The sequence below is a fragment of the Oreochromis niloticus genome, linkage group LG14, assembly GCF_001858045.2.
Source record: "Oreochromis niloticus isolate F11D_XX linkage group LG14, O_niloticus_UMD_NMBU, whole genome shotgun sequence".
NCBI classification, from domain to species: domain Eukaryota; kingdom Metazoa; phylum Chordata; class Actinopteri; order Cichliformes; family Cichlidae; genus Oreochromis; species Oreochromis niloticus.
The window spans coordinates 9,244,002-9,261,830 of NC_031979.2; the positions used below are offsets into that span (position 1 = coordinate 9,244,002).

Consider the following 17,829-nt stretch of genomic DNA (forward strand, 5'->3'; position numbering starts at 1 on the left):
ATTAATGTCCTGAATCACTGTTTCATTCCTTGCAGGTTCAGTATGCTCATACCTGCCTTTATCACTTCAGTCTGGGTTTGTTTGCTGAATTCTGATTGGTCACGTCTACAAATATGTCACTCTATACATTTGTTTGTGTGTTTGTGTGTGTGTTTGGCAGTCCATTTGTGAGCACCGATCAAAGTCTGGCCAGCTTTAGTTACTGAGTGACAGACTTTAACAGTGTGAGCAAGTCTGCAGGAGGGTTAACTAAAAATGGAAGGGGGGAGGTTAAATAATTATATTTCATAGTAGAAAGAGCAATAATAATAATAATAATGATGATGACGATCAGCTGTGGATGTTTAAATAACATAATGTACACCTTGATTTTTGACTTTCTAAAGCATTATTTATCTTCACTGACCAAATTTGAATGCAACACCCCAAACACTTTTGGGCAAATTAATGACACCACTCTCTGTGCTATCAATCTATTCGGCCAGGCAAACAGAAACATGATGGGAAGGATGGGAGACGCATTAAATTTTCAATGCAGCTGTTGTTCTTAACCCCTCCCCTCTCCTGTCATTGAAAGGAAACACATGGTATGCGACCGAGGTGATTGATTTCTGTGTATCTACCCTTTGTGCATTCATCCTTCTTACCTATTTGAGAACTAAACTCCCAAGAGAGGTGCTCTTAGCCATTCCTCGCCCATGACTCATTTAACAAGCCATTGTCTTTCACAGTGCGTTCAGCATTGCCACGCACCCAGAAAACACCTCTATATTCTACAGAGAGCGCACAGTAAAGTAAATGTTGAAGAAATTATTCGTGCCTTTCCTGAACTCACTCCCTTTTCCTGCTTGTGCCGTGTCTTGCTCCGTTCCTCCTTCTCCTTACAGTCTGCATTCCACACCCAGAGGTGGGCTGTACCTGGCACAGTGTTGTAGAAACATACTAAATGACACTAATTTGTGTGCGTGCACACACAGAAAAGATGCACAGCGAGTTGCAGAAAAAAACAAACACTCACTGGTTATGAATACATTTATTTTAAAGGCAGAGAGTCAGCTTTATTCTCAGTGAGAGGTACAGCTTGTACAGCTATGACTAATGTTGTTGTACTTGCTTGTGACAGCCTTGAGGAAAGTGCATCTGTATGCAAAACCTTTAAAATACACAAACCAGTGCAGCAGATTCAACTTTTTTTTTTTTTTTTACCAGCTTTTCAGTGTAAATCAGCTGATGAAAAGACTGCAGGATTCTCATGTTTTTGCTTTTTTGTTTTTGTTTTTTGCCTGATGGATGATGGTTTCTATATACCATCTGGCCCATGACAATTTAAGATCACCTTTATTAGCCCCATCCAGTGTTAACAACAGAAGAACGGGCCTCTTGTCCACTGGAGCCACCGGAGAGTCAGTGAGCAGGGACAGCCTTCATTGTGACTGAGAAGATTTCAGCTGAAACTGAGACCCCGCCACTGTAACCAGACAGAGAGCCCCTGTATTCATGCATATCTGATATGCCTGCATGTATCTAGGTAAGAGGCTATACTCGATCAGATTATAAGATATCCCACAATATGGAAGGTGTAAGTGCTCATTCCCTGGTAAGCCAGGAGTCCTGCAACTCAGCATCTATTCAAAAAAAAAAAAAAAAAAAAAAAAAGAGGTGGTATCCCTGCATCAGTGTGGGAACTGTTACATAATACTGTTAACAGATACAACACAAACACTGTACTTGTGAATGGATACGGGAGGAGGAGGAGAAAGCCTGTGGCCTGTGGCTCTCGTCTCTGAGACAGGGGGCAAAAACTTTGCAATTAATTTAGATTCTGCAATTGACCAACCAAAGTGGTTCTCAGTCGGTTTTTCCCTGCAGAGCCCTCCTTTGGTAGATAAAAATATTGTCAAAAAAAAAGAGAAAAAAAATGAAAAAATACTGTGTACATCCATCCCAGGGTGATGCCTTTAGGCAGAATTCACCTCCGCCACACTCACATCTCACAGTTTACATGGAATAAAAACAAATCTATTTGATCTCTTACTACTTCATGAAACACATTAAGAAAGATTCCTAGAGATTAAGATTAAGAAAGAAAGGATTACTTGCAGAGAAAGTTAACGCCATGGTGCATTCCCTCCCCCAAGATCCTGAACTGCACATTACAAACAATTATATTAGCTTGCTGATATATTACATGTACTATTTCAGAAAGCTGGAGCCACTGTAATAGAGGATGCTGCTCTCACGCTGATGTGTCGTAAAATGAAGTTATGGAGGCCCATTACAGCAACCATAGCTGCTGTCAGATTAGAGGGAAAAAAGGTCCCTGGCAGAGCAGTTGAATATAAGAACGGAGCTGAGAATTCAGACCAAATAAAGACACAAACATCAAACGATGTGTGCAAACATGTAATTGGGGGATAAAACATAATATCCCAGTGAAACTACACTGAGGCTAGAAAAACAAACCCGTTCTCCCACTGGATATAATTATAGTGGTAAAAACATGAGATTGAGGACAGCGATAGTGGTTTGATATGCTTAGAAATACCAGGAGAGGTCCCAGTAGAGCATCGCTGGGTAGGGTTGTCTCAGGAGATAAGGCCTCCACACACAGAGGAGAGTGGGTGGGGGGTTATTGCAGTTTAATGTGGTTTCATTTTGACACATTTTGGCCAATGTCTGTTTTAAAAAACCCAAACAGGCCTAATAAAACCGTTTTGTTGTATTATTATTATTATTTTTTAGAAATTAACCAGCTTAAATACACAGCACAAGTTCACATATACTTGCATCCACATAGAGTTGGCACACTGCACTTTTCTGAGGAATCATAAGTGAATCAAGCATAATAGTCAACCACTAAAACGTATTTATTTGCAATTAAATAACTCTAATTGGGCATTTTAATAAATAAAATAATTCTTTTTTTTTTTTTGTTAAAGAGTAAATTTGAGAATTCGTGGATAAAAAACAATAATTACATTTTAGCACTCCAAACAATATTTTGATTAAAGATCTTGTTCATACTGCCAAATTAACCATTACACAAACATAAAAAAAATATTTTGGTAATTACAAATCCTGTTAATTTACGGCAGCTGTGGCATAAACCTGACATCGGGTGGTAGTCTCATACGTTTGTTATCGCTGCTTTATTCTGAAAAGCAGTGTTACTGCGCGAGTGTTTAGCGTCCCATCGTGGCATTTTCATGGAGTTTCTCATGCGAGTAATAAAAAAACACACTAACGAATCAGGCGAGCGTCATAGCTATCATAAATTGCGTCTCCTTGTATTCAGCACCTATGCTTAAAATTAGTTTTACTGTCTGAGCGCCACTTCCTGATACACCTGTTTGGCAGGTAGTGGTAGGGCGGTCCGCCTACGCGAGGCTATCGGAGAGACTGAGTCATGAAAAATAGACTATGGGCGGAATTTTATTGAAGCTTTGACGCAACTTTGGACTTTTTTTTTTTTTTAAAACTTGACGCATTAGAGCCTATTTTCCCCCCAACTTTAAAATGCGTCGACCGCTCCGAAGGACGAGTGCTCTGAACGTGGTTTTACTGCTGTATTGGCTCTGCTGTTTAGGTGAGTAAACCGAGCCCGACCGGAGCCTCCATACTCACACAACCCCTGTCGCGTCTTTCAAAGTTTGAACTGGTAGGCTGGCACTGACATTTATGTCCCAATAACTCCCAATTAAACACAGGCTGTTTAAAATTTAGTTGACGTTTGAGTTTTCAGTGTTGTTAGCTCACCACTGTTAGTTGTACATTACACGTTTCGTTTTTAAGGCTATCACATAAATGCCCAAGGCAATGGAGGCCTTCTGGGTCTAAAGCCTACTCAACACTTCGATAGACCTAGTACGCCATATTTATTTGTAGTTTTTTTTTTCGTTTATAGCTTTTCGTTTTAGATAAACACTGCCAGTGAATATATAATACAAACCAGTGAATACAAAATACACTAAATGTTGTCCAGTAAACACCACGAAGTTGTAGTAAACTCTACTCAGACAAGTTTTAAGTTACTGTCAACTAATTAATGATTCCCTCTTGTGGTAATAAGCCTAATAATCCACAGAGGCCTGCTAATGTAGCTACCATGGGGGCAGCCACACACGCTCCGCTCTTAATAATAACCATAATAATAGACCTTAGTTATGAAACCAGCCGTGGAAGAAAAAAAAAATCAGACAGTTGGCATTCAGTAACACAAGACCACGGTATTTACAAAGATGGCGCTGAACTGTGGGCAGACTTTCAAAAAATAAGAAAAATAAATTGTGAAAATGGAGTCTCAGCTGTCGTGGACAACATAAAACAGGGAGAGGTTGGTGTAACATCAGCATGTCCACAAACGCAGTTCTGTGAAAATACTAGGATGGTGTGTGAAATGCAGCTAAAACAATGCAATAATTCAAATATTTCATAAACCCAAATTTAATTGTTAATAGAATTTAGAGATCATATGATATGTTTAAATTGAGGAGATGTATTATTTTAAGACAAATATTAGCTCATTTTGAATTTGGTGGCAGCAATGTGTCCCAAATAATTGAGACGGGGGACATCACTGTGCACCTGGACTCTTCTGTTATGAAGCCATGCTGCTGTAATATCTGCAGTATGTGGTTTAGCATTGTCTTGCTAAAATATGGAAGGCCTTCCCTGCAAAAGACATGGGGGCATATGCAGCTCTAAAACTTGTATATACCTTTCAGCAATGATGGTGCCAATTCCATAGGTACTAATGCACCCCTGTACTGAGAGTACCCCTGTACTCTCAAAGATGCAGGTGTTTTAAGTGAGCAGTGATATCAAGCCAGACTGTCCTCTTTAGTCCAAAGGATGTGGTGTCCATGTTTTCCAAAAACAATTTAAAATTTAATGCTATTCTGTGGTCATATTATTTATGTTCTGTCTCTGTTTGTTTTAAGTGGTTTTGTGTTGATGCTTCTTCTTTGCATGATAGCTTTAACCTGAATTTGTGTGATTTTTTTTTTTTTGCCCCTCGCGCACAGAGATTTCTCCAAATTCTTGGAATCTTTTAGTGAATGTACTGTAGATGCTAAGATATTCTTCACAATTTTACCTTGAGGAACATTGCTTTTGAAATTGTTTTGCAATTTGAAGATGCAGTTTATTGCAGACTGGTGAAATTCAGCCCACCAGCACGAGCTAAAGGAAAAAAAAAAAAATGTGGAAAGAAATCAGCCTCTCTAAGCTGGTTTTTAATACCCAATCATGCTGCTGACCTAATGCCAATAAACCTAATTAGTTGAAAAATGTTCCCCAGCTTTATCTTTTTAGTGCATCTTACATTTCCAGCTGTTTGTTTCCCCCATCCTGACTTTTTTGAGGCGTGTTGCTACCATCAAATTCAAAATGAGCTAATATATTTTATGAAAGAGTAAAATGCCTCCGTTTCAAAACATGTTTTGTGTGTTATGTTGTCAAAAAAGATTTTTATGTGTGTTTACATTTTACATAGCATCCAAATTTTTGTGGAATCGAGGTTGTACAAATATGGGGAGTTTTTCCTTGCAGGGTTACTTAAAAACATGCTTACATAGTGTGTTCTTGTCCTCGCTCTTCTACTCAAGTAAATGTCCAGAAACGAGTGTCAACATGCCCAACGATGAGCTGCCGGTGTTCCTGTCCCTGCACTGATTACAAGATTATCAGCATTTATTATTTTCAAGTTCAAGAGCGGTTTGGCTTTTTGATTTCCACTTTTTTGAAGAGATTGCTTTGTTCAAGTCACCCCAAGGTCTTTGTCAATGAATCGGGCTGATTGGATGAGATCTCTTCTGCTCATTTGTTTAATATAAACTTCGGCCTTATCATGTCCCTTGGGATGCTTGGTGAAAGCAGTGGTGTCGTTCTAATAAGATTGGTTATATCAGGGGATCGCTCTATTTAGGGCTGTTCGATATAACGATATATATTGGATGACGATATAAAAACGTCTATCGTTTCATTTTACGCTATCGTTTGTTTCGTGGTGTCGCAAAATAAACTGTTTACGGCAATATTTTTTCATTATTCTGATGGTCACTGTAGTGGCTATATTAATTTCCTAAAGTTCTCTCTTTCTCTTATATTTAATATAACCACACTACAGACGGACAAGCGCTTGTTTTTATGCGTTGTCGTTAGCAACAACGACGGTAAAACCACCTCGTGTCCGCGTGTTTATTTTCCACATAAACCTTTCACAATAAAGCTCAAGATCCTGTTGAGACTTTTCAAAATAAACTGAATCACGTGAAAGATGCAGAGTATTTACGGATGAGAAGCAAAAAAGAGCCGCCAGGTGCTAAAAAATAAACCTTAGACTCAAACGTTAGAACAGGCTTTTCCCCGCAACACGCTGTGTAATAAATACTCACAAAGAAAACGGCGGCCGTTACAACCTATGTCTAAAAATGTATCGTTTCATGTATCAGTTAAAACGCTCGACTCCAGGTACGCGACGCCCAGCTGGAAACACTTCACGCAAGTTGAGCTGCCCGACATTCACAGAATTTACAGAAAATGTTACATTTTTGTGATTTATATCGTTATCGGACGATAGATGTCTTAATATCGGGATATTAGATTTTGGTCATATCGCACAGCCCTAGCTCTATTTTGCTTTTGGTAAATTCTTAAAGAAAATGCATGTTGAGGCTTTTTCTGGAAATGAAGGGCTCCTTCATTTTTGCCCCCCAAAAGCAGTGCGTTAATGTCAGAGATGAAGGGAAAATGCAGCCAGTTTCACATACCGACTTTGTCTTAAAGGGGACAATGTTGCACCATGATGATGCTTTTATGAGTCAAAGTTGGTCAGGCTGTTTTATCAGTCTACCAGTTACAGCTTCAGTATGAAATCAATCACATAGCTAGAATTTTCATGAGCCCCAGAGGAGGTGACTGTGGCATGCACCACAGCAATGCTGACATTTATTTTTGAGAGTGAAAACACCTTTACAGTCACTGCATAAAAAAAACAAAACACAAAAATAGCTCTAGATGCCCAGAGTCTCTCAGGGATCATTTCTGGTCATGTTGGTGATTCTCTACATCTTCTGTATTGCTATCAGCAGCAGCTTTAAGCATTTATTGAAATAACCATGTCTGGATGGATTGGCCATGAGGAGCTTGGCGTCTGTGGTTCAGAACAAAGCCTTTTGGCAAAGCTGTCGGCTAGATTGCTGTGAAATTTGCCACAGATCCCTAAGGTCCTATTAGGGTAAATGGAACTGATTTTTTTTTTATGTAGTGTCACATGACGCCAAACTTTGCACTTTATTTTTACTGCTAATTAGCAATCAACATGTTAAACAAAGATAGTGAATAGGGTGAAATTCCAAACCTTGCTGCACAGTCTGTCCACTGTGTTTTGAATCCAGTCTTCATGGTGTGTCTGGTGTTTGTACAAACACTAGCAAGAGAAGCCATTAGTTTGTTTTTTTTTTCTTTATAGGTGTAGTTGAGCGGTTTGCTGTGGACAGTGCTGATGTTTGAGTCCCTTGGTATTATCACTGAAGAAATAACAATGAAAAGCCATCTAGAGTGAGACAGAGAGCTGAAGGCCCTTGAGAGATACAAATGTAAAACAAGGTCTGCCCAGCAAGAGAGTCGGATGAGTAACTTGCATTAGTGTCAGTCAGTTCTGTGTCTATCCGGAGGACGTTTTTACCTTGGTGTGAGCATATTTGCACACTCTATTTTGCAGTGGGTAAAACGTCACTCACATTGTGTTCTCCTTCCTGCTTTACACACAAATATATGAATCTGTACATACCACCCCATTTTTTTTTTTTTTTTTTTTTTTTTAAATTTATTTATTTTTTTCTGGCTGGCTTTCATCTCTGACCAGTGGATCTCTCTTCTTCTTCTTTTTCTACTATAATATTTCACCTCCAGCTCCTTCCCCAGTCTCCTCCATCACAGTGACCACACCACCAGAGGTCCATGCATCTAAAGGAGATACTGTCACATTGTCCTGTTCATTTACTTCCACAAGTAGGCCAACTAGTAAGATGACAGTTGACTGGTCTTACCGGCCGCAGAGTGGAGGTCCACCAATGATGGTGAGTATACTTTTATCCGAATTAACTTCAAGGTTGTGTTGCAGCCAGTGTTGCAAAATAATGTATCCTTTATTTGCAGCCATAACTGCAGTGGATTAAAATGTTAAAGTCTGTAGGTGTAATGTTCAGTCAGCTCTTTCAGAAACAGCTTTTATGATGCATTTTTTTTTTTCTAAAACACCTGTAATTGACTCATTTTGGGAGTTTTACACATTAAAAGATAATTGGACAAGAGAACAAATAAACACTGTGTAGTGCACCGGCTGAATGTAGATGTCAGTTGAAAGTATTACTCTGTAAAAGATAAGCTCATAGAGAGATCAAAGCTGTGCTCCCAGTAATGACATTATTTACTGAACTAACTAATGATGACTTATTATCACACATGAAAATTAGAAGACCACGACTATAATTTGGTAACAGATAAACAGGATTATGGGGTTGTTGGTTTTTTTTTTGTTTCCTTCGCAGGATAATTAAATTACTGTTCTCAGTAGCCGATTTTTCTACGTCAACGGTTCATAGATTCATTTATTGGTTGCTGTCTGGTAACAGTTACCTAAATATACTTTTTTTTTTTTAAAAGAAATATTATGGACTGCTGGTAAGACTTTTTTTCATTTCAATTTCAATTCACTTTAATTTATACAGCGCCAAATCACAACAACAGTCACCTCAAAGTGCTTTATATTGTAAGGTAGACCCTACAATAATACATACAGAGAGAAACCCAACAATCATGACCCCCTGTTAGGAAGCACTGTGGCAAAAGTGGGAAAGAAAAACTCCCTTTTAACGGGAAGAAACCTCTGGGAGAACCAGGCTCAGGGAGGGGCGGGGCCATCTGCTGCAGCCAGTTTGGGAGAGAGAAGGAAGACAGGATAAAAGACATGCTGTGGAAGAGAGACAGATTAAGACAAAATCTCTGACACAGACTGTAGAAAAGTAATGCATTTTGTGAATTCTTTGTAATTAGATTTCATTGAACTGAAATAAAACGTGTAGGTGAACTGAACTAAACATGACTCAGCCTGGCAGGGAAGGAGCTATGGATTATTAAGGTGGGGCAAAAGCCACTGCTTCCAGGCAACGGGTGCACTGGACTGAAACAAGACTTAACAAGAACATCCTTGTGAAACATGTCAGATACGTTGCTTCGCAATCACTGTAGGCTGAAGTTATAGTTGGAAGATAAAACAGACTCCAGATAGTATTTATATATGTGCAAAGGTCCTGAGCTACACTACGTGTCGTCTTTCTTGCTTTCAAGGGGCCAGAGTTTCTTGTCAAAGATTTTCTTTTGACACTGGTTGTTTTTTCACTTATTCTTGGTACAGTCCTTCATAAGCAACAGAACACTGACCTAGGAATCATTCAAGCATTGAAAAGGCACCTAACTCATGGGATGAACCAGTGCTATGTCTACACGTAACAGACATCTTGGCAAAGAGCCCATTTTAAATTTGATCTTTAGGCCCTTCGTTGCGAAACACATCACATTTCTTCAGCTGAAAATCTGAAAAACACCCAAAAAAAACAGTTTAACAGACATAAAATATTTTTGAACTTGCAGGTCCTCACACAGACATTGTTCATAAGACAGGCTTGTGACACGCATTGCCACTTTGTACAAACACAGCTTGTTTGAATATGTGATTGCTTTATTTGCATTCATGGCCAGCTCGACTTCTCTTGATTTCTGAACGTACCTGTACACCTGCTGTGATAGCAGCAACACCCTCAAGCAAATTCAGTTTAATTAAAATTCTATTTATGCCAAACTCATCTGATTTATGAGCCTCAGTGTGGAAAAAAAAAAAAAAAAAAGTCCGAAAGTCCATGTTTTACCCATTCATGTTCCAGTCCATCTTTTGTGGCTTCCTCGGTAAAACCCCAGAAAGTGAGCTACCTTAATAGACCCCTCCTCATGCGATGGAATTGTGGTCTTGTTTGAAGTGCGTTGAAATGTATCCATCCTAACCCATAACTGCATTCAGTCCTCTAAGTGTGGCTTGAGTTTCACTGACCAATCCACTGGAAACACACCACATCATTTAAGCATTTCCATTTGTACTTTAAGATAGCCATTCACTGTGGTTCTGTGTAATTGCATTTGGACTGTGAGAATCCATAGTGTGGTAGCTGCAACCCTCTATGCAACCATTTCCTATAGGAGCACTTGGAGTAAAGTAGAGACTAATGCTTTGTGGCTCTGCAGATATGGAGTTTTGCTGGTTCACTCTCATTAAGATGTAGTTGTGTGGAGGGAGAGATGCATGTTATATTAGCGTTAGGGTGTCAGTCTGCAGTAATTGGTTGATAAAGCCATACAGCTGTTTGTGGGGGAAAAAAGTGTGTGTGTGTGTGTGTGTGTGTGTGTGTGTGGCTGCTTCCTAACAAAAAAAAAGAAAAGAAAAAAGGAGCCCACTTTTCCTGCAGTTCATCAGAACTAACTCAACCTAAATGAAAAGGGGCAGGTTCCTGATGCGACCTGTACATACAAATAAAAATTAGAAACTTCCACACTTGCTTCTAAGCCTTCATTTACTTCCCATCCAATTTCATTTGCAGTTTTGGCTGGTTTATTGGCCTGTGTGTCCCTGCTCGTATATCATGCTGGGAGAGGCCATGAATAAGCATGTGAAAACCTCTATCAGAAAATATCATTTTGCTGCCAAAGCTTTAGTGTCAATCTGAATTGCTGCAGTGCTTCAGTGGCTTGCATAATTACCTCCAGTCCTGATGAGAATTAATTTTGTAGATTGGCGAAGAGAGGCTGAATGTTCAATCAAATATCAGTGGAAGCTGATGGTAATTGAAGGATTTGGCTGTTGAGTTTTGCTGAATAATGTTACATTAAAGTCTTATTATGATCTAAAAGTTGCTGCTAAGCTTCTCAAGTCAGGGGAAGCATTTGTTTAAATGTAGGTGGTCTCAGTTGAAAACAGTCTTCCATCCTTAGTCATGCTGCAGCATCTCTCATGAATTCAAAAGTACCTTTGGGTCTAATGTTTGTTTTCAGCCTGAGCAGAGTCTGGTAGTAGTAACTGATTTCAAGCTTTTCTCATGTAGGCTGAGCTCTGCCAACTTTTAAATGATCACCAAGAGTGAGCAACACAGATATGACCATCTTTATCTTTGCCAGCCTCTACAGCAGTCTACATCACAGGGCTGTAAAAGCATAAAACCTTATCAGTCCTGGTAATTATCCAGGTGATTCTGTGGTTTTGCTTTTCTCCTGCCTCAGTTTATTGTGAACATCATGCAGTTATCCTTGTTGACAGTGTTCACAGGGATTTGCACACTTCAGGCAGTAAATGTATAAACTTCAAACAAGGCAAACATTTTTGCCTAATCTTGATTATTTATTTATTTTTATTTTTTTTGAAAGTAAATATTGTTCTGGAATTGTGTTGACACGCCATTTAGTTTGTGAAGCCAGTTTGAATACATTATAAATAATATAAAACTTTGTGTTTGTTCATTTTTATTTTTATGTACTTTTCAGGAAAGGGAGGGATTATATTTGGGGTTTGTAGCACTTTGCAAATGGTTCATGTTTATTGGATTTACTGCCCAGAATAACACAATCTGAATGGTGGTGAGCACAAAGAATCACTGCATTAGTAGCTTAGATTATCTCTGCTACCAGTTCATTATATGTATATTAGCTCAAATACTTGTCTGGTTAAGTTGTAGGAAATGACATGTATGTTTAGCGGTCTCTGGGCACGGATTCATCTGTATTTATATTGGAAATTGTTCTGAAAATGTTCTGTGTCTAAATTGCCATATGTCAGACGCCTAGCACGGGTTGCGAGGACAGCTCAGGCATCAGCCACGTGAAATCAGTCGCAAAGAGCACCAAAAACTTTGTTTATTAGCAGGTTGTTGGAGCCATCTGTAGTTTGCATGAAAGATGATAACTTTTCTCCAAACACCTGCCTTTTACTCTCCAGGCAGTCAAAAGTGCAGTGCAAACCAAAATGGAGAACATTTGCTTTACTGCTACAACAAACAGATTTCAAAGGTCTGCGTTTCCTGTTTGCACCACACTTTTCAGTTTCACTACCATTTGGTGAGTAGTTTGTGTTTGCAGACAAGTCAGCATTTCATGTGCAAACTATGGGTGACTGTCAGCTAACAGAGCACACACTCAGCAATTTGTAGGTATTTTGCGCATGCTACACCAACAACTTCGTACATGTTTTCAGTGGCTTGTGACATAACTGCAAACAGTTATTTAGTGGGTTGACAACAGCTCTGTTGACAACTCTTTCACTTTTTTGATTCAGATCAACCCTTGTTAAGCTTTTTTTTTTTTTTTTTTTTTTTTTTTTTTAAACTTCACTTACTTTCACTTACTGTAACTTGTAAGTTGTTGTGATCTTGTTTAATATGATCTGTGTTTGAGGAGGCATGCACACAGTAATACTGAGAGTAAAGAAGGTGGAAACTGGTGCGACTATAAATGACAACAGTGTTTAGGTCAAATATAATATTGCTGTGGTGGAGTTTTAAAACGCATTATTCAAACAGGAGCAGAAAACCAGATCAATACAAATACATGCTTTGACTGTATTCTTTACCCTTTTCTTGTTGGTGTTTCATTTGTTTACTTTCATTTTTTTTTACTTTCCTCCCATGTCTGTGCTTATTGGTGTGTCATAAACTTGATAAAGCACACATTCTGCACTCTTAGTTTACTCTGTGCAAAACATGTTCTGTCGTGTTTACACATTTTTATCCCCCTCTTTTCCACCCACATGCACAGCACACTCATTCTCCGGATGTCATGTTGTAGAGAGGTCTGGGTCAGCTTGATGTGGGAGTGATAAAAGGGATGGAGTTTGTTGTTGAAAACAGACTGATGTGGTAAATGTTAAACACAGAGGTAGATTCAGTTTTTAAGACTCCTGCAGAATTGTGCACTAGCATGAATGTCCTTTGGGAGTTGCTGGATTTTATTCGTATTTCTCAGACTGAACAAGGAGCCCTCTTCCCTCTGTCAACAATGTTGCCCAAGGAAAGGATGTCCAACCACCATCTGTTTCTCCAGACAAGTTAGATTTGCAAATGATGAGTAGTATTATGTGCTCTCTGAACAGGAAAATGATCATTAATTTACACAGTTTTAGGCGTTAGTCTCCTAGTGTGACACAGCAGGTTGAAATATGCACAATGCATAACCACATTTCACTGCACATCCTTCCTGCACACTCAAATATCATTTTCAGCTTGCTCAGGCCATTTAATCACTCCTGTCTTTCATATAAAGATGTAAGATGTCTTTTTCTCCTTTTAGTTTCTCCACTTCTCCTCACGAGCATACCCACCAACAGAGGGTCAGTTCGGCGGTCGAATCCGGTGGCAAGGCACCCCGGCACGTGGAGATGCTTCCATCTCTTTAATCAATGCCACACTGAATGACAATGGGACCTTTACATGCACAGTCAGAAACCCTCCTGATGTCCACGGGTCCACGACTTCACACACTGTACTTACTGTCACACCAAGGGGTAAGAGTCAAATCCTTGTCTTGCATTCAAACTCTTTCAGTGTTTGTCCTGACTTCAACTCAGGTGTCTGGATTTGGTGCCTCTCATTATCAGTTGTACAGTGTGTGCATGCAGACACTGGGCCGATTTAGGAAAGGCTTAAAATTCCAATGCCAGCCTCACAGTTTAATGGATGGCAGACTAATCCAAACATCCATGTTGTGTTTGTGTAAGCCTGTCATGATTTAAGCATTTGGTCTCACATGTATTAACCTGCTTCAGCTATGAGTGGACGGTAGATGGTTAGAGGATGACTGGAGTGTAGTTCATCACATTTTGATAAAAACCTAGAAGGGAAGATTGAACCCATTCTTGTCTGTGCAGTTTGTAACTGTGTTATGTAAAATGAACATGTGATATCTTGACTGTATTTTTCTGGGAACATCTTCCACGCCACCAGGAAGTTGCTATTCTCTGCCAGGGAAGAGTCTGGCACGTAGCCCCACTGTAATGGCCCATTGTTTTTTTTGTTTGTTTTTTTTGTTTGTTTTTTTTTTTCTCTTTCTGTACAGATTAGCAATGAACTTTATGTCAGCGAGCTTTGGGGATATGCTGGTTGGTCGATTTGTTACCTTTGGGTAAAGACAGGCAAGCTGTTCTAATCAGTTGCTGGCTTCAGCTGCATATTTACTGTAAAGATGTGAGCCATGTATCATGTGTCTATTCATCTCTTCTCTGCAAGAATATTACAATATTTTTTTTTTTGTACTGTTTCACGTTTTCGCTGCTATCATCAACTGTGTATAGTGCCACTCATAGAGCTGCTGTATATAGTGTGTATACAGTTTACAGTCTGTGACAGTGTGTGTATATGTGGTGACTGCCAAGTGCAGATTTGTATGAAGTCCTGTAGATGTGTGATCATAAACATCATGTAACTGTGCCCCTGATGACCAAACATTCTTCTCCTCCTCCTCAGTGCCCAGCATTCGCTTCTCAGATGTTGCAGTCCTCCTTTTTTTCATCCTCCTCCCCTCTGCTGTCATAACCCTCATTCTTATTGGACGGATGATGTGTCCCAAGAAAGAGCGTAACCAATCGAAGGCCCACAGATCACCCATAGAGGTCACAGAGGGGTGAGTAGATGCATTCTGCCAATCACTGGTGAGGGTCTCCAGGGGATAAAGATGGTCACAGCAGGTGATAAATAGGATTGATGGTTATAGACATGTTTCTTCAAATGGATTTAATGAACGTTAAACATGAATCTAAGTTTAAAATGGGTGTTTGCTTCTGAAGAGTGGCGATCAATCACTCTTTAACTGACTTCTCACTGGTATGTCATGTGATTAGAAGTCACATAGGGTTTCAGCCAGTACTGGCTTGCAGTTGTAGTTCACATTCATCTTAGGTGCTCTCCGAACTTTATGTACTTCAATATAAGCAGCTTGACACTGTTACCATTATCTTTAAAAAAAAAAAAAAAAAAAAAGCTTTATCTTTGTCGTTTCATGTTTCCCTGTTTTTATACTGTTAACTACATTCAAGTATATCTTTACAGTACAAAACAAGAGAATAACAAAAATTGGCTATTTAACATTGGATGGAAAAGCCCCAAATATTTTGACTAGAATAGATTAACTGGTGAGCTTCGTAATTGCTGAAAATCTGATGTTACCACCTTTGGGTGAACTAGCCTACTATCTTTCTTGTTTTTGGTTTTTATGCTTTGCCAAGCTGAGTGCTTGCTCCATCTTGATGCTTAACTTGACACATAGTTACATGCGATTCATTTTAATGGGGAATTATAATTCCTACAATTTCAAACATTTATTTTTTTAGTTATTGAAGAATAATTGTCTGAGTGCTAACGTCTGTTTGTGGTATAAATCCAGTGTTTCCCACAGTTTCAGATTTTATTAGTGCCAGTATATAAACATATTTGTACAAATGTATGCATCAAAAAAGAAAGATGGCAGTGCACGCTGCTGTCTGTCTGGAAATGTACTTTTAAATAATATAGTGTGTAAGGTGCTCCTGTGCAAAGATTTTAATGGACAACTTTTTTTTTTTTTTGGAGTTGAATAACAGGGTTTTAAAATCAGTTTGCCTCTCCCTCCCTCGGATGAACGTCCATGATGGTAGTCCTTGCTCTGCTCTGAGCTCACACTACAAAACATGAAACGGTTCTCCTGCAGCTTAGACGGAAAAGTTGAAACCAGAGTGGCCGTAGCTTGCAGCGGATCTCCACAGCAAAATAAATACTACAGCTGGAGTCCAAGATCGTGGAGTCAATGCGACTGTGGCATGAGAAACTCTCTAAAGAGATATCAGTGACTGCCACAATGGTGACCTAGTGAGTGAGCCAGCTGGTAGCGAAATATAAGATGTGAAGGCCAGCGGGAAGCTAATAGCCCACTATTAGATTTATGGCAGATGGCATTGTTCTTTCAGATGAAAAAGCTAAACTGGGTCTTCAAATAGAGTTTAGCAGCTGATAATATATCTTAAATTGCTGCTCAATTAAGACTGAATGTGGGAAACACGGACATAAGTGGAAACAACAAATGGAGAGCCTCAGTTGAAAAGTACATGTTTTATTGTGGGGTTGAAAGTTGATTTGTATGTACTGTATCTAAACAGCACAGGCAGGTTTTTACTCTGCAAACATGTGATTATGTCGTTCTTAACCATCTTTGCTGTCCGTTCTGCATTCATCAGGGATGAATATGGCATCCCAGGATACACACACAAAGAAGATAGGGCCAAATGCTGTGACCTATATCTGATGGTAAGAGTACAGAGTGTTTCATTTTTACTTTCTACTAAGCCATAAATAACTTACTGAGACATGTCTGCGAGATACATTTCACATGATTCATTTTACATGACCTCGGTGTCTGACAACAGGACTTTGGGATTTGTAAATTGATTCATTTTTTCCTATGTAGCTGTTCTGTGTCTTTGTCTTTGTGTACCCGTCCATAAGTATTTTTTCCCTTTCTTTCTTTTCTTTTCCAGGACTCAGACGAAGAGTATTACTTAAAAGACTTTAAAAAGAGGCCTCCTGAAGTCGAAGGCTATGCTGACTCCCACTGCTAGAGAACCCCGGTGGTCAGGAGATGTAACTGCAGCCTGGCGCTTTATAGGAAATCAATGCAGGATTTATGTCTTCTATGCCACAGTCCACCACTCAGCCACTCCACCACTTGGTGATGAGGTTTGTTTTGGTGACTCCTTTGGGAAATACTCCATATATTTAACACTATGCAAATAATTAGATTTTCTTTTGTATTCCCAAGCTTATGCAACCCCCCCCCCCCCCCCCCCCCCCCCACACACACACACAAAAAAAACTCCAGAAAGCTAGAATTTATAGGCTGTTTTGACTATTTTCACACGATGGAGCTGGGGATGAAGAGAAATCTAAAGTCTGTGGTGTGAATATGGTATGTACTTTTTATTCTGTGTGCACAAAGCACCATGGCTGGTACTGTTTGGCAAACTGTCCTTGTGTATGCAGTGTATGCAAACACAAATATTCTTGTCTTTTGTTTTTTGTTTAAGGAGATGCATACATTTTTTTTTTCTAATTTATTGCCTCCATCAGAGTGGCTGTATGATATCTGTCAGTGTCTCTGTTTTGCTCTTGTCGAACATTTCTGTTAAATCATTGTAAAAAAAAATAAACATTAACTGAGATCACTCATGGTATTTATAGACAGTACTCTGTTTCACTTCCAGCAATAACTGTATGAATTTGCTTTTGGATAGTTTTTTGGAGGGAATTCCTGTGTTTGACTGTAGATGTGGTTATGTTATGTAATATAACGGTTGGTTTTGGATGCACACCGTGTTTTTGCATCTTTTTTTTCACAAATAAATTGAGCTGATTCTTTTGGCTTTGTAAGGAGATTGCTTTAAAACATGATTGTACTTAATATAAAGAAATTGTTTATTTTTTTTGTATTAAAGTGATGGATCTGTATTTAACTTCTACTGAGACAGTTTGATGTTAAAGTTCATGGCGCACTGCCACCATTTTCTCCCTTCCTCTCCTTGTTTGCTCTGTTGCACTATTCATGAATGGATCTCTTCGACTATTCATGAACGTTCTTGAACATTCCTTTAAAAACTCTGAGGACACGCTGGAGTCTTGGAACTACTTGTAAATTTGTGGTTGCATCTGTCTCATCTACACAGTCGTGGGCCTTGAGAGACATGAAAAGATCCAATAAACAGTCGCCAGC

General features: G+C 39.2%; 1 protein-coding gene across 1 annotated transcript; it reads left to right on the forward strand.

The window, feature by feature from the left end:
• Positions 1-3,099: 3,099 nt before the first annotated feature.
• mpzl3 (myelin protein zero-like 3) lies at positions 3,100-17,572 on the forward strand. The gene is made up of 6 exons (XM_003449299.5): positions 3,100-3,586; positions 7,915-8,081; positions 13,387-13,600; positions 14,559-14,715; positions 16,301-16,370; positions 16,601-17,572. Exons 1-6 carry the CDS (start codon positions 3,517-3,519, stop codon positions 16,679-16,681), a joined length of 759 nt encoding a protein of 252 aa, XP_003449347.1. The 5' UTR covers positions 3,100-3,516; the 3' UTR covers positions 16,682-17,572.
• Positions 17,573-17,829: the final 257 nt, after the last annotated feature.